Below are 18,550 nucleotides of genomic sequence, written 5' to 3' on the forward strand. Positions count from 1 at the left end.
CTTGGAGGGATAGTGTAAAGGCAAATCCTTCTCTCCATAGGGGCTGGACTTGATCTAGATGACCAAAGAGCTCTTTGTCAGTCCTGGCATACATAACACTAATGCTGTTCAGAGTGCGCCATGAAAACAAAGGCTCTTCTCAAAAAGGAATCCTGGAATTATTTTCCAGAAGCTGCGAACAATCCCAAGGATGCTGAAGAGTGCAGAGCCAGGCAAATATGCAGCTCCTAGAAAGACTGATTAAAGCTGCTGATTGTACCATATTGCCAGATTTTTAACTAAGATCTAGCAGACAATCATAGCATTGGTTAAAACAGACTTCTCCCCCACCAAGAGGCTTCCAAATAGAAAACCGCAAATTGTGAAATCCCAACAGTTGAGCCAGGCTTGCAGTAACTTACCTTGGGTTTGCACCATTCTCTGACAGGACATTGACCATCTCCGGCAAGCTGGAACATGCAGCCTGTGAGAGAGAAAATTGACAGCACTGGGTAAAGGATAAAGATGAGTCCAAAACTAAAGCATCAGACAAAAACCTAACAGTAGTCTACTTATCAGCAATAACCCTAAACCGCAGCTTCCTACCAAACAAACAGTACACACCACAACCATTTGTACCATCTTATAAAGGGGCCTATTCTCCCATTCACAGACCCAGGTCATTCCCATTGATGTTTATATGAATTACAGGCACCCAAACTTCATCCAGCCATGGGCTACATTGGCCATTTGCAAGAAGCCTGAGGGGTGCAGCTTGTTTGAGATGAAGCTACCCTCATCTATGAGATGAAGCTGCAGCCATGACAGAGAACAGGACAGGTCCACACAAGCAGTACTCCATCTGCCTGGCTGCTTGGATCACGACAGAGCACAGCATGCCCAGACCAGTAGGTTATCTGCAGATTGCACCTAGGCACTGAAGAAAAAGGCAACAGGGGACCATGCTGTGGAACTCCATGAACCACACTGCATTAGAAGAGCATGTTCTTGTGAGCAAGCTCTTACCACACGGAGAGGTTTGGCCATCATAATTGTGATGATTTAGATGTACACCTCCAGCACACCAGGCCTCCATCTGTATAATGTCATTCATATATGCAGCACTGGAAAACAAATGGGTCAGATCACTAAATGAGGCCTGTGAGGTACTATGGACTTTCAGAAGCGAACAAGGAAGTTACTCATCACTGGGGCTACTTTATAAGTGCCCTCTCTGGAAGCAAAAAGTGAGGGATATTGTAAACTTAAAAAAACCCCTCAGGTCAAAGGAACAAAGAAGAATGGTTTAGAAACCTGACATTTTCAGGAGAAAACACTTTTTTGCTTGTTAAAAGAGGCCATTATAATACAAAATGTCTCTCTAATCAGAATAACCACAGGACTGTACACTAATGCCCTGTACCCCTTTAACCCCCTGCTATCAAGTTCTGGACCATTGCTATAGAATATTGCACTGCTGTTGGGAGAGGAAAGCCTGAAGTATTTTTAAATGCTTTATAGACAAATGTATTCCTATTAAACTGTCTTAAGCCAAACAATTATTTAGACTGTAAATGCTTTGGGGCAAACACTGTCTCTTACTATGTGCTTAATCTCCGTAGGCGCCCGGCCGTAGATGCTAGTGTAATACCAATCAGAAATAAGAATATCATCATTTTGCTTTAGGTGGCAGTTGAGACACAAAAGGAGCCAGCATTTCCCATTAGAGTCAGTTTATGTGTGCACCTGAACCCCTACTGCTTGATATTAAGTGACGAGAGAGAGAGAGAGCAAGTTACATTGACAAGACCATGTGGGACATAATCATGTAACAGGAGTTATCTTGAATCAATTAATTATTGTGCAATTCAGCTGTAATTCTATGCAGCTCTAACATTCTGAAATGCCACCAGTCACTTATTTTTCTCCCATCTGATGCGTTACCAATTTTTGTTTACAGCTGTTGAACTTTAATCAACCAAATTCATTACATGTGAAATCTCTCAATTAGCAATAAATTGAGAATGAAATTGGCAAAAGTTGCAAAGTTAAACGAGACCCGCTGTTTTAATAATTAAGTAAACTTCTGAACAGCACCGCAAGTAAGGTGAAAGGCTGTAACTAAAAGTAACTTAGGGCTGGTCTACACTGAAAAATCCACACCCATGGATGATGTAGTTAAACTGACCTAATCCACGGTGTAGAAGAAGGTGCTATGCTGACAGAAGAATTCTTCCATTGACCTAGCTACTGCCTCTTGCGGAGGTGGATTAACTACTGTGATGGAAGAACTCCTCCCATTGCTGTAGTGAATGTCTACACTGAAGCACTGCAGCTGTGCTGCTGTAGTGTTTTAAGTATAGACATAGCCTCAGACATGCTGTTGTCTAGATATTGCAACCTACATGGTGATTTAAGATCAACCCACTGTTCTGATATTATCCTCAGAGAGAATAGTATAAGCTGCTCTCTATAAACATGGCTCGTTTGAGTGGGTCACTGAGCAGTTAATATGAACTTAAAACCATAAACTCTTTGGAGCAAGGACTGTCTTTTAGTTCTGTTTTGTACAGCCCCTAGCACAAAGGGGTCCTGGTTCATGACTAGGGCTCCTAGACATTATGGTACATCAAATAATAAATAAGGCTGCGAGTCTGTCACAGAGATCACGGAAGTCACGGATTCTGTGACTTTCCAGCACCTCCGTGACTTCTGCAGCAGCTGGTACGGCTGGGGCAGTCTTGGGCCACCGCGTCCCACCCCCAGCAGCAGCAAGAGTTTGGGTGAATCAATGGAACAGCCTACTCCCCCCACATGCTTGAACTAATTCATCGTTTCTGTATAGCACAGAACTAGGAACTACAAATCTCATTCTACTGTGTTTGAGAAAGTCCAGTTACTGTCAAGCTCCTGTCCCCATCACAGGCATTCCAGCTCATCAATGCTTTCTCTTAAACTGCTCACACTGATGTACAGACAATGGTAACATTTCTCTCTTGTTTATTTACCTTTCTGCTGAGATGCTGTTGCCTTACTGGATTGCTGCATCTTGTCCCAGAGTCCAGCTGTAGCTACTGCACAGTTCTAGAGTCCATCTCTGAGCATGAGCTCGGCATCCCTTCCTGGGTAACTCCATGAAAAGGTTGTTAGCTGAGTATCAAAGAGGGGGGTACTGCCCAGGACATCTGCCTGATTCTAACCCATTCAGGAAATGGTTTCATGTCTACGGGTATGATATTCAGAAATGCTGAGCTCCCACTACTCTCCCTGACTCACTCAAACTATATGTCAGTACCATCCTACAGGTAAGTCAGTAAGCACTCAGCCACTATGTGTCTATTCACCAGCATGTCTTTGCCAAGTTGCCAGGTACCTGTTTTCATAGATTTTTAAGGCCAGCAGCACCATTATGATGACCTAGTCTGCTACATAACACAGGCCATACAGCCCAGTCAGTAATTTTTGCATCAAGCCCATAATTTCAGTTTGCGCTAGAGCATCTCTTTTAAGAATATATCAAAACATATCTTAAAGACTGCCAGTGCATATTACATGGTTAAAGAGTTGTGGGTTAACCAATCCTTCCCTCTCCCTAGTTTCCCCTCTTGCTTTTTTAATACTGTGACCAATAGCTGAGTAGGCAGTGGGCCAAAACAGGGAGTGGCAGTCACATAACTGAGAGCAGATTTTGGCCTAATTCCTTCTGAATTTGCCGATAAAGCTCCTGCTGATCAGTCGCCAGGGGATCTATAGAAGCAATGAGGCTGCATTTCTCTTTAGTCTCTCAATCAGAGAAGAAGCAAACAGATGATGGTCATATGCAGACCCATTCCCAAATAGCTACGTCACCAGATATTATTTGCTTTCATCAGGTGAAAACAGGGAAAATAAGGAAATTCAATACTTCACACATTTTTAGTACACTGAAATAGAAACTAGAAGCTATAATACTTGCCCTTCAAAGGTAAGATTATCCTGGATTTGCAATACTATGTCAGATAAGATAATGTTTATCTCTTTAGTTTATGACCCTACTCTCTTCAGAAAGGGAATGAAGCCTGAATAAAAAAAGCTGGGAAGATGGAAAAACGCAGTCAAACATCAACTGGTGGGATAGAATTCTCATCTTCAATACAGTACTCTGGAACCTAGGGGTATATACAGCCAGTCCAGCAAGGCTACTGCTTGGTATTGGAGTGGGGTAATGGACATAAACTGCTGGCTCCAGGGTATTTGGAACCACTGGATTCCTGCTGCATACAGATCTAGTAGCCAATTCTGGTTCATGATCCCACCCCTCCCCCCTTTTTTTTGTGTGCCTTTCACAATTTCAATTCAATGAGATTTTATTTGCATGTCAATTTATACATGTGCTGTCAACGAGTAAGAGAGACAAATACCCACTGGTATCTGTCAGGAGTGGGTACAGCCCACCAACGACAGGATTTCACACTGCATCTAGGGTGGGAGCCCTTGTGTCCATTTGTCACTGTTGTCCATTTGTGATCCGGTGGCAGATTATTACATATTATGATGCCTTCCACAGTTCCGTGTAGACACATACCAAGTCTTGCACCAGCAGCATATAACCCAAGTCAGGGCACAGAATTTAGACATAGAAAACTGGAGTGTTTGTAAAAAAGTTAATAAAATGAGCCCATCTGCAGAAAATCCTACCACAGAAAACTTTTATGAAAAAATAATTATGTAATGCACAAGAGATCAAGTGAAATCTCCACCACACATGCAGTGCACTGAGCACCACTGAGTGAAACATGGAATTGTGCCTACAACAAAACTACAACTTCAGGATGCAGATTTGGAAACCAATGCAGTTTGGCCAATGTACATAGCAGAGGGGCATTGCTGGCATATGATGGCATATATAACATTGGTGGACGTGCAGGTGAATGAGCCGGTGATGTTGTAGCTGATCTGGTTAGGTCCTGTGATGGTGTTGCTGGTGTAGATATGTGGGCAGAGTTGGCATCGAGGTTTTCCTGAAAAGAGCTCACCGAAAGAACACCAACAAAATCTGACAAAGTCTGGGTAAGGATTATCTGGTGGGTATGGCACTAGGATTTGGGAGACATAGGTGCAATTTCCTGCTTCACCATCGACTTCCTGTGTGATGCTAGCCAAGTGACTTCACCTCTCTGCCCCTTGGTTCCCCACCTGTACAATGGGATAACATCTCTGCCCTGCCTCCCAGGGGGATTGTGCAGAGAAAGTCATTAAAAAAGATTTTGAAGGCTTTGAAATCTACTAATGAAAAGCGCTATATAAAAGGTAGGTATTAATTATTATTTTCAGAAATAGCTCAGAACTGAAAAGTTAGCCAAATGTATGGTCTAAAACAGACATACATGTATATAAGGCAGTAAATGGTAGCAAGAAATACCACACTGCAGCATGCTAAACTCAGAAGACTTTTATTAGTATTGTTAACATTCAGATAAGTAAACCCATGTAACGGCTACAGGCACATATAGTATCTCACCATAATCAGGGAAGAAACTCATGAAGTGCACAATAACAGCATGTGCAGCTAAAAACCTAACACAAAGTGGCACAATATTTACACTGAAGTGACCAGCAGCAGCTCTAAACTTCACAAGGTTACTGCACCAGAGTGGTGTTGTAGAACAGATATTCAATTCTAAAGTACTTGTGCTCATTTAGGACCTGGTTGGAAGTCCAATTAAATCGATGGGACTCTTTTTTTGGCTGGGCGTTGGATCAGGTCCATTAGAGGCATGGTTTGATTAAATAAGAGAGGTCTTGATACTACCAACCAGTTATTCACACATCGCTGCCTGAAACTAGCAATGTATGTTATTGCTGCCTTCAGAGTACTGACTCAGTCATTCACTTTTGCATGAAGATAAATTCTCTAAATCATTTCAGTCAGTTCAATTTATACCACAAGAATTCCGCAAAATGAGAAAACAAGAAATTACCTTGTCACATCTAATGAGCCAACGAAGCACAAAGCACACGTGGGCTGTAACATCACGTTCCACTCCCTGGCACAGAAAAGCTAACGAGAGCAAGAGCAGCAGCAGCAATTTAAAGAGACTCATTTTTGTCAATAACGAAAACTGCATAATGCAACAAAGCAAGAAATGCTTTCACTTATGAAAGCGAGTGTGCATGCGAGGGAGAATACAAAGCTGTAGAAGGCTTAACAGGCACAGTTATATTTGGAAAACAATTCCATTTTACAGCATAATTCAGAATGCTGCCTCTCATTTATAAGCGATTGCTAAATAAAAATGAACCAAAACTTAATATACCAGATGTACTTGGAGAGCAAACCATTCAGTCTCTTTGTATCGATTGTTACAATTAAAAGAAGTCTGAAACTATAAGACTGCTTATTTGGTGAACAGCATTGCACATCACTGAAATAGGTACCGTAAAAGAGGAAGATGTCAAACAACTTATTGAAGGTTTATATGCTATCTACTTCGATCACTTAGGTGCACTGCTCTGATCCAGGACAATTACCCTGAAATAAAAAAATGAGATTGAACAAAAAATATGTTTTTCTTGCACATGCAGTTCATAAGCAATGATGGGAATGAGATTCTAAGGCACTATCTCTGGCTCCAGAGTGCTGGAACAACAGGTACACCTAGCACATGCTGTAAAAGGAGAATGTACAAGTTCTCTCACTTCAACCTGAGTGCCAATTTGGTTTGCATAGGCACTACCTCAGGCCCAGATCCTCAGAGGTATTTAGGCACCTAGCTCCCAATGGGAGTTGAAATCAATGAGTTAGGCACCTAAATACTGTTGAGATTCTCGGCCTTAGGACAGAATTTAACATAAACCTCCAAACTGTGCTAGATTTTGATCCCATTTATTTTGCTCCCTAGGCCAAACGTCAGGTTGAGAAACTTCTTTGTCTTTCAACTGTATTAGCTGAAGTAGAGTGGAGCACATCTCTGTGGTATCACCAGAACCGCTGACTTTCACACATACAAATATCAGAGAGAGGTTTACCTGAATGGAGAAGGCCAAGGCAGCCGCTGCCATAAGCTGGGTTTTGGATCCTCAGGATTTGTAGCTAGAAAGGAAGGAAACCAGTCCAGAAGCAATGACACACCCATCCTACCACCACAATACTTCCTTAGGAAAGCTTTGGGGGTTTTTGTCAGCATGTAAAAAAGCTGCAGAGATTGCTGCTACGAATCCCTTCAATGGGTCCATTAAGCTGCAGTTGTATTCAGAAACCAGCAGCTATCAGTTACTGTGCTTATAAAGGTAGCTTGTACTGTACCTTCTCTGCAGAACCATTTGCTGGGGGAAACATTCCTGGCAGCACTGAATAAGTCAGGGGCTGATTCTGCCACCCTAACTCCTGCAGGAGTAGTCCCATTGACATTGTCTTAGACTGTTAACACACATGTAAAGTTAGAATTTAACCCTTTCATTTCCAGATTTGTGTGTTTACATATATTGCCAACATTTTCAAAACTGACTAGTTATTTGGGGAACTCCAATTTTTGGGTCCCCAACTTGAAAGCTCAGCATCCACTCTCTGAACATCAGGCTCCTTTAAGTCGTCTCATGCTAAGCACTCAGAATCACAAGTCACTTCTGAAAGTCAAGGACAATAACCTTAAAACTGCATTAGCCTGTTTTTGCAGCGAGACCCTAGGATTCTACCATGTTTGTTTATACAATAACAAATGCAAACCTACCAACTTCCCCCATTTTAAATGAAGTTCTCTTAACAGGTAATGAAAACAACAGGAAAGTGTTACTGTCTAATCTGACATTACTCACTAGCTGTAAAATTCCAGGGAATCTTTCTTAACTAGATCTAGATTTATGGAGGATTATACTCAAATGCAATTGCCTAAGACAGCCAGAGTACAGGGATGCTCTCCTGTCACTACCATCCCCACCCACTTCTCTCATGTATGCAGTTCCTTGTATCCTGGCTGGGGATCAGTTGTCCTAATGATTATGTGGTTGCTTCTCAACAACCAAACTCAAGTCCAGGAACTTTGATTGGCTAAGGAGTATTATTAGTCACACTGTTTGACTAGGGGAAGCTCCACTGGAGTAAAACCCCAATTGTTTGGGGGTTTTATTTTCAAATTTAGCTCTTGAATTTTAGAACCTAATTCATTCTTCCCATATTGCCCGACTGGCAGGCCTGTGGTTACTGGGGGAGGGTAACACCAACAGCTACAGTGTCTCAGCTGCCATGCTGTCAGCACATGGTAAAAGGTAACTGTTTCCTCCTAATCTAAAAAGCCTACATAAGACAGTGTGGATGGTACAAGCCAGTCAGCAGCAGCAAGGTGCCACAAGCACCACTCAATGGAAGGCCACTACGCCTTTAAGAGGCATATAAAGCAAAGGAAGCCTTTGATCTGACTCCTCCTGATGAAGAAAGTATGTCCTCCTCACCCTCTAACTAGTAGAGGCGAAAGGGGAAGGAGCAGGTTAGGGGACTGATGGCTTAGGATATATTGGTACTGTGTCTCAGAGTATGGGTCAGCTGACTCAGACTGTGGGGCTAAAAATGGCAGTGTAGATGTTGGGGTCTCAGAGCCAGGGCTCCAGCCCAAGCGTCTAGGGCACAATTTTATAGCCCCGTGAGCCCGAGTCAGCTCTCCTAGGCCAGCCAGAGGTGTTTTATTGCAGTGTAGCCAAACCCTCCAGGACGTGTTAGTGTTAGTGTGGAAGTCACGTGTTCAACCCCAACCCACACCAATAGTAACTGAAAGCTTTTATAATGTGAAGACCCTAATGTGCCTTAGCAGATTAAATGGGATATGGACACTGTGTGATCACAGTTCCTGCAAAGCACGTTGATAGCTCAGTGTGGGAAGCTGCACTCTCACTACCCACATGTAAGCAGTTCTTTAACTCAAGAGAGCAATGGGCTGTCAGGCTAACACCTTTCATCAACACTGGTAAAAATCAAAGCTTAATAATAAAATAGAATTTTACTCCAAAGCAGCTTCCTCTGTTCTAAAAGCTTGGGGCAGAACTGGTATCAGTGTGCTCCAAAGGGCAAAGGAATCAGTAAGAGAACAATAGCTAACAGCCTTGTTCAGTGCAAGATATTTATTACTAATAAACTCATGGCTGCCAGGATAATAAACAAGTCATTGCCAAGCACAGTATATTTTAGCTTTACAGATCAAGAAAGACCTTCAGTATTCCCTGCACAGCTTTCAGTCTCTCTGCTTTCTGCCTTGGTGCCACCTTCCTCTATTCCACTCTTCATTTCATCAGCTTCTTGATCTTTAAGGTTTGTTGCCCTTCAATGACAGAGATTTGTGTGTCAAGTCACAATTTTATATTTTATTTGAGAAAAGTTGAATAAAGACCATTAATATATAAGTCCCTGAAACAACTAAGCATCTGCTTTTTGCTCTTGTCCTCTGCTGTGTTGAGCCAGGAGATCAGTTTGCAGCTGTGCATTACATTTACAATCAGACTCCAGTGATCCTCCATCCCCTCTGCTGAGGATCAGGAATTATCACTTAAGTCAGATGCATACCACAGCAGCAGGCAGCGGCAGGTAGACACCATATAGTATTTCACTTTGGTTTCTCTCAGCAGATGCCTGAAATCTTAGATATTATATGGGGAGCAATCCAAAGCCCATGGGCTTTGGATCAGGCCCTCTATCTAACATGACTGTACATATCTGAAGCACCCCCATCAATTTCCTTCCTTTCTATCAGGATATTTGGGCTGCGTGAGCAGAGAAATTTTGATGCCAAACAAATTAATATGCATCCACATGGGACTGTGAGCATGCCTTTGACTCCAAAATGGAGTTGTATTGTAGGAGTGACTATTACACTTGACAGTTGGTAAGGAGGGGGCAGAATCTTCTGAGAACTGCTCACAACTATCACAGCATGTGCTAGGCTCTGGTCATTGGTGCTAAGAAGGGGAAAAAGATTATTTGAGGCACACACAAAGTCTTTTTTAAATTATGTTTCTATGACATTTGCCATTTTCAGAATTATTTCCCAAGTTGTACTGACAAATGATTGCCCTCATCAGAACATTCTGTTTATAAGATCCCTTAATCTAAAAAACCTTGATGGCTCTTCTCTTTTTATATATATTATTCTTTTCTACTTTTTCAAACTCTAGTAATGTGGCAGGTCACCTCCAGCTTTTAGAAAGATGATCCATGCCGTTTCACAGCTACTGGCAACTTTTACTTTCCACCTACCGGAGACTACCTTAACAACACAGTCCCTTCTCTCTAGGTCTAGTAGTGAGAGTCCCAAATCCTGATGTCTCCTGCTAAGTTCTTTAAGGCATTGCTGCCACCAGAATGACAATCTGCTTTCTAGAGGGCCCAGCATAGGCTCATGCACAAAATAAAAGTACAGTATACTTATGAATGAAATATCCATCATCTCCTAACCTGACAAGGCATTCCCAAGGTTCTCCTTGGACTTCATCATCCTCCGGAATTGGTTGGAGAATTTTTTCTAAGAGATCATCAAGAGTAGAATGAGCCCTATTGAATGACAGATTAAAAAGGAGACTGTCAAGTTAAATACTTTATGTTTTGAACAAACAATTTCTTTATCGGAATTACCCAAGATTACTAAAGTAAATGTTCTTTCAGTTTTAAATATCTAATTTATTTTTCACCATTCATGTTATTTACTTCTTGTTTCTCATATCTGGGGAAATAGGCCTGGCAGCTTTATCATCATTTATAGTCAGTTTCACTTGCAGGTTCTTATCCACCAGCACAAAGTTGCAGGGTTTCGGATGTTAAGCATTTATATCCCCCTTAAGGCCCAGTGTAAAGGGCCCTTAATTTAAATGAGAATCAAGTCCTGAATGATTGTTATCAAACATTACAATGGTGTAATCATACGTGGAGCAGGAATTATTTAAATCAGGTGTGTACTCCAGAAGTAAACAGTGGTCAGAAGTAATGTTCAGGATAATGGAGGGGGACAACTTGCTACCTGCACAGAATCTGCTATAACATAGTAGCATTCTCTGAAATGCTTCTAGTTCCAGACACAGGGCCAGAGAGACAGGCAGAACTGCAGGGTCTCAATGCATGGATGAAACAATAGTGTAGGGAGGAGGGTTTTAGGTTTATTAGGAACTGAGGAAACTTTTGGGAAAGGAGGTGCCTACACACAAAGGATGGGTTCCACCTAAACCAAAACAGACCAGATTGCTGGCATGTAAAATGTAAAAGGCTGTAGAGATTTTTTAAACTAAGGGCTGGGGGAAAGCCAACAGGTGCGGAGGAGCACAAAATTTGGGCAGAGACATCCATTAGGGATTAATTTATTAAAGGGGGATCTCTATACCCTCATAAAGGGGATAGGAAAGAAGTTGGCAATATACAGGTAGGTGGAAGTGAGCAATAGTCAAATGTAAAACAGTTCCGTTTAAATATAACACGAGGGCAAGCAACAGAAGATTGACGCAACCCCATGTTCCAGGTATCTCTGAACCTCAGATTGCCAGAAGATGGGATTGGATGACAGCATTGAAGGAGAGTATCACTCAAAACTACCCTTTTCTGTTCATTCCCTCTGAAGCATCTGGCACTGCCCACTTGTCAGAGATGGGATATGGGCTAGATGGACCATTAGTCTGACCCAGCATGGCCAATCTTATGTAACATATTGAACTCTAATACTTTGCCTCCCGAGATCTAAAGTGCTTTGGAAACAGCCTCCTTACTCTTTTCTTTTAGTACCTTTCTGTTTCTTCTGCTAGATTCAATATCTCTTTAGTCGATAAGCTGTGATCTATCTCTCCCTTATTCCCAATTTCTTCTTCCTCCTCTTTGTCTTCTGGATTAATTTGAGTGAGAACTATTTGCATAAACAGAGTGACTTTTAATGTCAAAGATACAAGTGAAGTGGTTAAAGAAATTAAAATGCATTTGTTCATCCTACTATGCTTCAGAAACTTTCATTTGTCGATTTCTTTAGCATCCTGCCCCAAATCATCTGATTTTCAATTAAATAAGTCCATTGTGGATCTATTTTTAGAAATGGCCAGTAGCAAGACCCAGATAAGTAGTGAAATCTACCACCTTTCTATATTCACAGGAGCGAACATATTGCTGCATGCTCAAATGGAAAATGCATGAGGAAATAAATCTTTAATCTTTCCCCCTTGTCCTTCTAGATATGGCAGAAAATCAAAAGGAACCTGTAGATGTTGGCTTTGTTGCCCTATTTAGCAGAATCCAACAATATTTATTTCTCCCTAGACTTATCTTAGTAAATTTTGTTCCCTGTAGCATATGAATTAATTCATAGCCACCTTCTGCTAAGCTATGATAAGCAGGAAGCAGCAGGCTGTCACTAGAATGAAATCTGTAATAGCTATACTTTATGCAAATACAAAAACCCATGCTGACTGACCAGCAAGCAAGACAGAATGCTGCATTCCTCACCATCTAAGAACAAGATACCCCTGTGTATGAACACTCACAGTGACTTCTTTACTCCAGGTAACTATTTTAAATGGGTAAAGATCTCACACAATTTGTAGGGCAACACAAACAAGTGCCAGTATCATCCTTGAGTACCTTTTTAGCATCTATACAGAGTAACTGATGTTTCTGACTTGCTTTCACCTGCTTTCTCTCTTTTCCTTCTGCCTTCCTAATAACAAATGTAGAGCCCATTCATTAAATTTTAGGTTTTTTTATTCACCTGGTGACTTGAGCTGTGCATCTGAAACATGACTCCCATCTATTATCATTCTGGGTTTCAATGGCATGGGAAATTCAGTATTGTGTCCTTTGGTCTCTTAAAACAGAACGCAGACCACATGATATTGGAGCTCTGCGTGCTCTGTAATTATGGCCAAACAGCTGCAATTTTCTTGAAGTATGAGATCAGAGAGTTATAAGAAATGTGAAAGGGTAATCTAAATACAAAATAAACTGCCACAGCATTAGGATGCACCCTTGGAGAAAGCACAGAGCACTCTTAACTGATTTGCTCTTGGATTGACAACTTGATCTCTCTTTTGCTGCAAAACCTGAGCCAGCTGTTCATTATCCCTCCTTTCTGGGTTACAGCGCCTATCTTAGATGAAAACTGTAGTGTCATGATACAAGTAAAGTTACACTCAAAGAGCACAACCCTGCAGCCTCTCTCCACACAAGACTCTCTCAGACTTCAGTGAGAGCTCTGCAGACAGACAGATTGCAATAATGGGAAAGAACCTCTGCTACTGATTTGAAGGGTTCTGATTTAGAAAGATGATGCTCTGCATCAACACAAAAAATATTTGTAATTGCAATCTCAAACTCATTGCTGTCTACTATTGGCAACTAACCATTCATTGGCATGTTGTGGGTATGGGATCCTTTCTCCTCAAAGTCCTGATAGGGTGCATCTTGCTGCTTTAAATTTTCTGTTGAAAAAAAGTAGCACTTGTTTCTTTACTGCTTCAGATATTGTTTCAAAATTAATTCCATGTTATTTGGGGCAGTGTGTTACTTTTTCTATTTGCGTGCAAGCTAAACAATATGTAATCTGAAACTGACCCATAATTTAATCTTACAATTTGGCATAAAATCACAAGGTACCTTCTCTGTGCCAACCTCCAATTTCCTTGCTTTAGGATATGAGGTAACAAATGGACAAGGTGTACATATATATATACATATATATATTGCCAACCACTGTGACCTAATAAATAGAAGAGTCTTTTGAGGATGTATTTGCCCTTTGTTTGGGAATACAAAAACATTAAATTATAATTCTCAATTATCTGAATGTCAGAAGTGTGGGACTGAGGTGGGGGAGATAAAGGAAGTAATTTTGTATAACCAAGGGAATAGTTGAGCAAAACAATGGAAAATTTTGCACTGTATTTTCTGTCTGGAGGTATATGAAAATAGGGGAAGAAACTTAAATAATTTAGGATGAGCTCTTCAATAATGCCTGAGGGATTTGGATGCCCAGCTCCCATTAGTTTTAATGGAGAATAGGCATCCAAATCCCTTAGGAATCTTTGAAGATTTCAGCCTTACTTCACATGTGGAACTTATTTCAATGTTAAATTATAGCAACACTCAGCAACTTGACTGTCATCCTCATCAGGATTACTGGTCACAATGTTCTGTGATGTTTGTGAATCTGCCAGGTCAGGAGCCTTAAGGCCCAATTCATTATGAAGCTTGGTGCCAATTATTTAAGTTGTTGACATCTTAATTTGTTACTCATCTTCTGGCAACAGCTGGGTTGAGATCTCCCATATGGTCACCTATGCATTTTGTATTAGTGCATCATGCTGGGAAATCCTAATCATCCATAGGAGGACAACCCTGGATATAAAATGTAATTGACAAGCCCCAAAACATTTTGGTTTTAACGCTGCTTACCGATTTCATCAAGTAGCTCCTGGGCTGGTGGAGGCAGCTCATTAATAAAGTGGTCTGATGCCTGGGAGAAAGCTGGGCTCGAATCAGCTGGAAAAAAAATGTCCAATCAACTAATAGTGATGAATAACTATAATACAAGCTCTGATTACGACAACATCTAACAAACCTTCCCTGAGCTAATTTAAAGCTAGACATAAAGCTAGACTTGCAGTTACAGGCCTCAATTTTGTGGATGCAATTTGGAGCCAACAATTATTTGCACCTACAATTTAGGTCTATCACTGTAGGTGTCCAAATTCTTAATCTGCAGGTGCAAACAGGAAATCTGGGATCTGAGTTACCTAATACAATCATTTGCAAGTGAAAAACTGCCCACTGTTCTCTGCCCCTGCAAAAGTCGAGATCTGGTTAAGGCCAGGTAGGAAACGTGTTCCTTACAATAATGCAGCTGTGAGATTTCTTTAATAACCTGCTGTACCTTTCTGTAAGTCGCTCTGCTGAGTGGCAGGAAATGGGTTACGAGATTCTTTCCTGGCCTTTCTCAAAAGTGAAGAAGCACAGAGTGCTGACAAACCACTCTGTAAAAGACCATGTATAAATGAAGCATAGGAGTATAAACTGTTTTTCTGTGTTCTTCTCCTCTGATAAACCCAAGATGAGAGGAGGCAATAATCAACTAGCATAAAGTTCATCTGTTCTATTCTTCACACTGGCCCATAACCTCAGAGGCAGATCATGCGCTCAGTGTGCAGCACAGAATACAAACAGGAAGACAAGGAGCAAATGCAGCAGCCACCCTTCAGACAAACATTGTGATGGGTCTCCTTAGCGTTCTACCAGTCCTTAATGATACTATCAGATTATCCCATTTTTATCTGTTTTAACCCTTCATAGTACCATGATCAACATCCTTCCAGCCACAGACAACTGGACAGGACTCTGTCAGGAGGCCAGTTTTGTCATACCCTGAGATGAGTTGAGCCCATTAGTCTAGGCTAAAGGATTCTCTCAGAGAGAGAGAGAGAGAGAGAGAGAGAGAGAGAGTGTGCATGCAAATCCATAATTATAAGAGCTAGTAGTGACTAGATACAAAAATGTCCCAGTAATATACACAAGGAGGAAAGTGTGTAACCACAGACAAGACCATGTTTTCAAAATGGAAATAGGGGCTTAGTACCAAAACTTAATTCCAGAGGGATTTTTCAGGAGGGTAAGTGACAGCAATGTAAATTTCTCTGCAGTGCAAGTCAAGACAGAATAGTGCTGTTAATGTATTTAATGAACTCCAGTGATCAGCCCTGCAAATCTAAAGCTGCAGCGCTGACCTGAGGACAGTTAATGTGGCTGCCAGTGTTCTGGATGAACAAACCGTAATTTAATCTTTAAATGGCAACCTCCCCAATGAATAACAATAAGAAAGGCATTAAGGCAACTGTTTATATATAATCCTCTTGAATAGCAGTCAAACTAATGTTCTGGCACCAGAATATTTTCAGCTCCAAAAAGATCAGTGGAAAATGCTAAGGTTTCCTTGGAAATATGGTGTCTCTTTACAGTGAGGTTTTTTTGACAAAACAGAACCGATAATGTTACGCCAATCCTATGCGTAGTAGTAAAAGGACAAATTAAACCCTTTAATATAATGGTTTTCTGAATGCTGTGAACATCCAAACAACCCTTATGCCCAGGCTGCTTCAATTTGTAACTTGTTTCTTAAGAAACCATTCTTCTTTGCCTGCACATCCCTCCCCAGCCCCATTTTAAGACACCCTTCCTAAGTGTAACTTGAAATTTACAAATCTGAAAACTCCCACCTCTTTCTGAGCAGATGTAATTCTCACCCTCACCAAGACAAAGATCAAGGGGTTTATAAATCAGCTGCAAACTCTACAGTACTGATATCTTCTGAGATACCATCTTTCTACATACACACAAGTCTTTTGGATTGAGAGCAGGAAGGGACTGATCTTAGTACCAAGAATTCCGTTTCATTCTTGATCAAACTAACTGCTCAGTGCACTCCAGATCAAGCAATATAACAGCTAATTTCTAGGAGAGCTCAGATTCAGTGTAGGATTTTACTTTCCTCTTTGCATTTCTATATACTGAGCTGTGTGAAACGTTGATGGGTGAGTTGCACTGAGGAGTGCCTACCAATAAAATACCAAAAAATAAGACAGATGAAACAAATTACTTTCTCAATTTTATCATGTCCTTCATAGCATACCAAGCCTATCTTGGGTTCACAAAATGTTTGAAGATATTATCATACACAATTTATACACACAAAGCATGTTAACATTCTTATTAAAAATAGAGGGAGACATCCTGAGCCACGTGAAGTCAATAAGTTTTGTCATTGACTCCAACAGAGCTAGGATTTAACCCAGAATCTTTACAAAACTATATGACTCCATATAAGTATCACTTCTTGCAGTTATATTAAGGCATTTTGAAAATATATGAGAGGGGAAAGAGTTTAGGAATTCAGCTGACATAAAGGAAGTACAATTTCCTACACTTACAGGCTCAGTCAATCCAGAGAAGTAGGCTTCTGAAGAAAGGAAGGGGGTTTCTGAGTTCTTTCCCTTTTCACGGGCTGTAATGAAGCTACTAGACACTGTTAGGGAAGTCTCCTGAGTAGCCCAACAAGAGGTATCCAGGGGAATTTCATGGCAGTCTCTGCATTTCTTGATGGTTGATGACACTTTTTTCCCTGTGAAAAAAAGGCAAGAGAAAAGCTAGCATGTGGACTTTTCTTTTTATTTTGTTGTAACTAAGCTGCTGTTGCATTTTAATATACACAGAGTCAGATTTTTAAAGAAATCAGGCATGTAATTGCATGGTTAATTCACATATGTTGTTGCACACCAAACTCTGAAAACTCTTTGCCCACAATAGTTGCTCCCTAAACAGATATTCAGTGGTACTATTGCTGATTGTGACTGGGATCTCCAGTTCATCAATGACAAAGAGGACACCCATTCATGAATCTTTGACTACTCAACCGATAGAGATACTGAGTTAAGGAATATGGAGCAAGGTAAAGCAACATGTTATTTTTTAAAATAATATTTAAGCTCAATAATCAAAATGTAGTGGAAATCTTGACTCCTAGCCCCAAAGGGTTGAGTAATTCTCTGATCCTCTCCTCTCTGCAGTTACCTGGGCTGAGTGGAGTGCTGACACTAGTTGGTGCATGACTCACTCTGGGTGTTTTACAAGTTATATCCTTACAAGAGTTCTCTCGCTCACATGAAATACTGGACAAATCCTGAATATCTGTCAATGATCTAGAGGATTGATAGTGAAAGAGAGTCAGATGGTTAGAAGATCTATTTTTAACTGTTACCTCCTTACACATTTTGTGTTACTACATCATACTACTGTACTTTCAGGTTCTAGAATGTTGTTTAGAATTGTTTAATCTTGTTTGGTTTTCTAGAGGGAAGTGGGAGACTCCTTATGACAGCTGCATGAGGAGTTCCAAAAGGCTACAGAATACCCAGTCCAGAGATCCAGAAAAGCTTAGAAAGAGAAAGGATAACTTAGCTACCGACCTTGAGTTTCTTTTCAAAACCTCTTCCCTGCAATAATTCTAATCTACAAGGTGCTCAGTAGTAGGTTACCCCTCTACAAGAGAATGCTAACAAAACTGTCTCCACAGCTCAGGAAAGGATCTCAAGACTTAACGAACAAAAGAGACTTCAGTGGAACACAGACTAATTTGGCACTCTTGGTTCTTGCAGCTTTAGTTTTCCTCCAAGTGAATTACTTGGACGAAGTGAAACTTACATACATATACTCTAAAGAGACCTTGGTGTCTTCTTGAGGACTTAAGTGCTTGCAGGACTGGTGCCAAACTGAGGAACCCAACATCCCCACCAGCTATATTCTGAAGTTTCCCCTTAAGACTGTGCTTTAATAAGCTTTGTTGATCAGAAGGGAAATTTCAGCTGTGGACCATTGTCTCAGAAGTTTATATGTGATTTTTACCCATTTTTTTTTAAAAAGTTCGCTTTTCAATTTAAAATCAAAGTCCAGAAGTCCATGCTGCCAAGTGTTCCTGTCCTACCAAAATAATAGGTTAAAAATCTCCATCACATTATTTGGGATCTATATTTGTTTGCTGTGAAAGATATTTAACTGGAAACTAATTATTTAAAGTTATTTTGTTTGAATCTTCAATTT

At 40.7% G+C, this 18,550-nt stretch overlaps 1 protein-coding gene across 8 annotated transcripts in view; it reads right to left on the reverse strand.

Moving 5' to 3' along the window:
• The window catches only part of TEX14 (testis expressed 14, intercellular bridge forming factor), a 90,771-nt gene that overhangs the window by 17,797 nt on the left and 54,424 nt on the right, over window positions 1-18,550 (reverse strand). For 5 of the 8 annotated variants that reach the window (XM_065573213.1, XM_065573208.1, XM_065573212.1 and 2 more), the window contains exons 23-34: window positions 17,525-17,652; window positions 16,885-17,075; window positions 14,838-14,937; window positions 14,360-14,446; window positions 13,309-13,386; window positions 11,708-11,825; window positions 10,397-10,492; window positions 9,157-9,266; window positions 6,988-7,051; window positions 2,988-6,490; window positions 1,006-1,103; window positions 402-463 (exon numbers count right to left, since the gene is read on the reverse strand). In XM_065573213.1, coding sequence (XP_065429285.1) covers window positions 6,454-6,490; window positions 6,988-7,051; window positions 9,157-9,266; window positions 10,397-10,492; window positions 11,708-11,825; window positions 13,309-13,386; window positions 14,360-14,446; window positions 14,838-14,937; window positions 16,885-17,075; window positions 17,525-17,652 — 1,009 coding nt within the window. In that variant the 3' untranslated portion in view covers window positions 402-463; window positions 1,006-1,103; window positions 2,988-6,453. Of the gene's footprint in view, window positions 1-401; window positions 464-1,005; window positions 1,104-2,987; window positions 6,491-6,987; window positions 7,052-9,057; window positions 9,267-10,396; window positions 10,493-11,707; window positions 11,826-13,308; window positions 13,387-14,359; window positions 14,447-14,837; window positions 14,938-16,884; window positions 17,076-17,524; window positions 17,653-18,550 lie in introns of those variants that run through there. The other 3 variants (XM_065573214.1, XM_065573215.1, XM_065573216.1) reach the window with 3 other exon arrangements.

Source organism: Chrysemys picta, chromosome 19, assembly GCF_011386835.1.
Source record: "Chrysemys picta bellii isolate R12L10 chromosome 19, ASM1138683v2, whole genome shotgun sequence".
NCBI lineage: Eukaryota > Metazoa > Chordata > Testudines > Emydidae > Chrysemys > Chrysemys picta.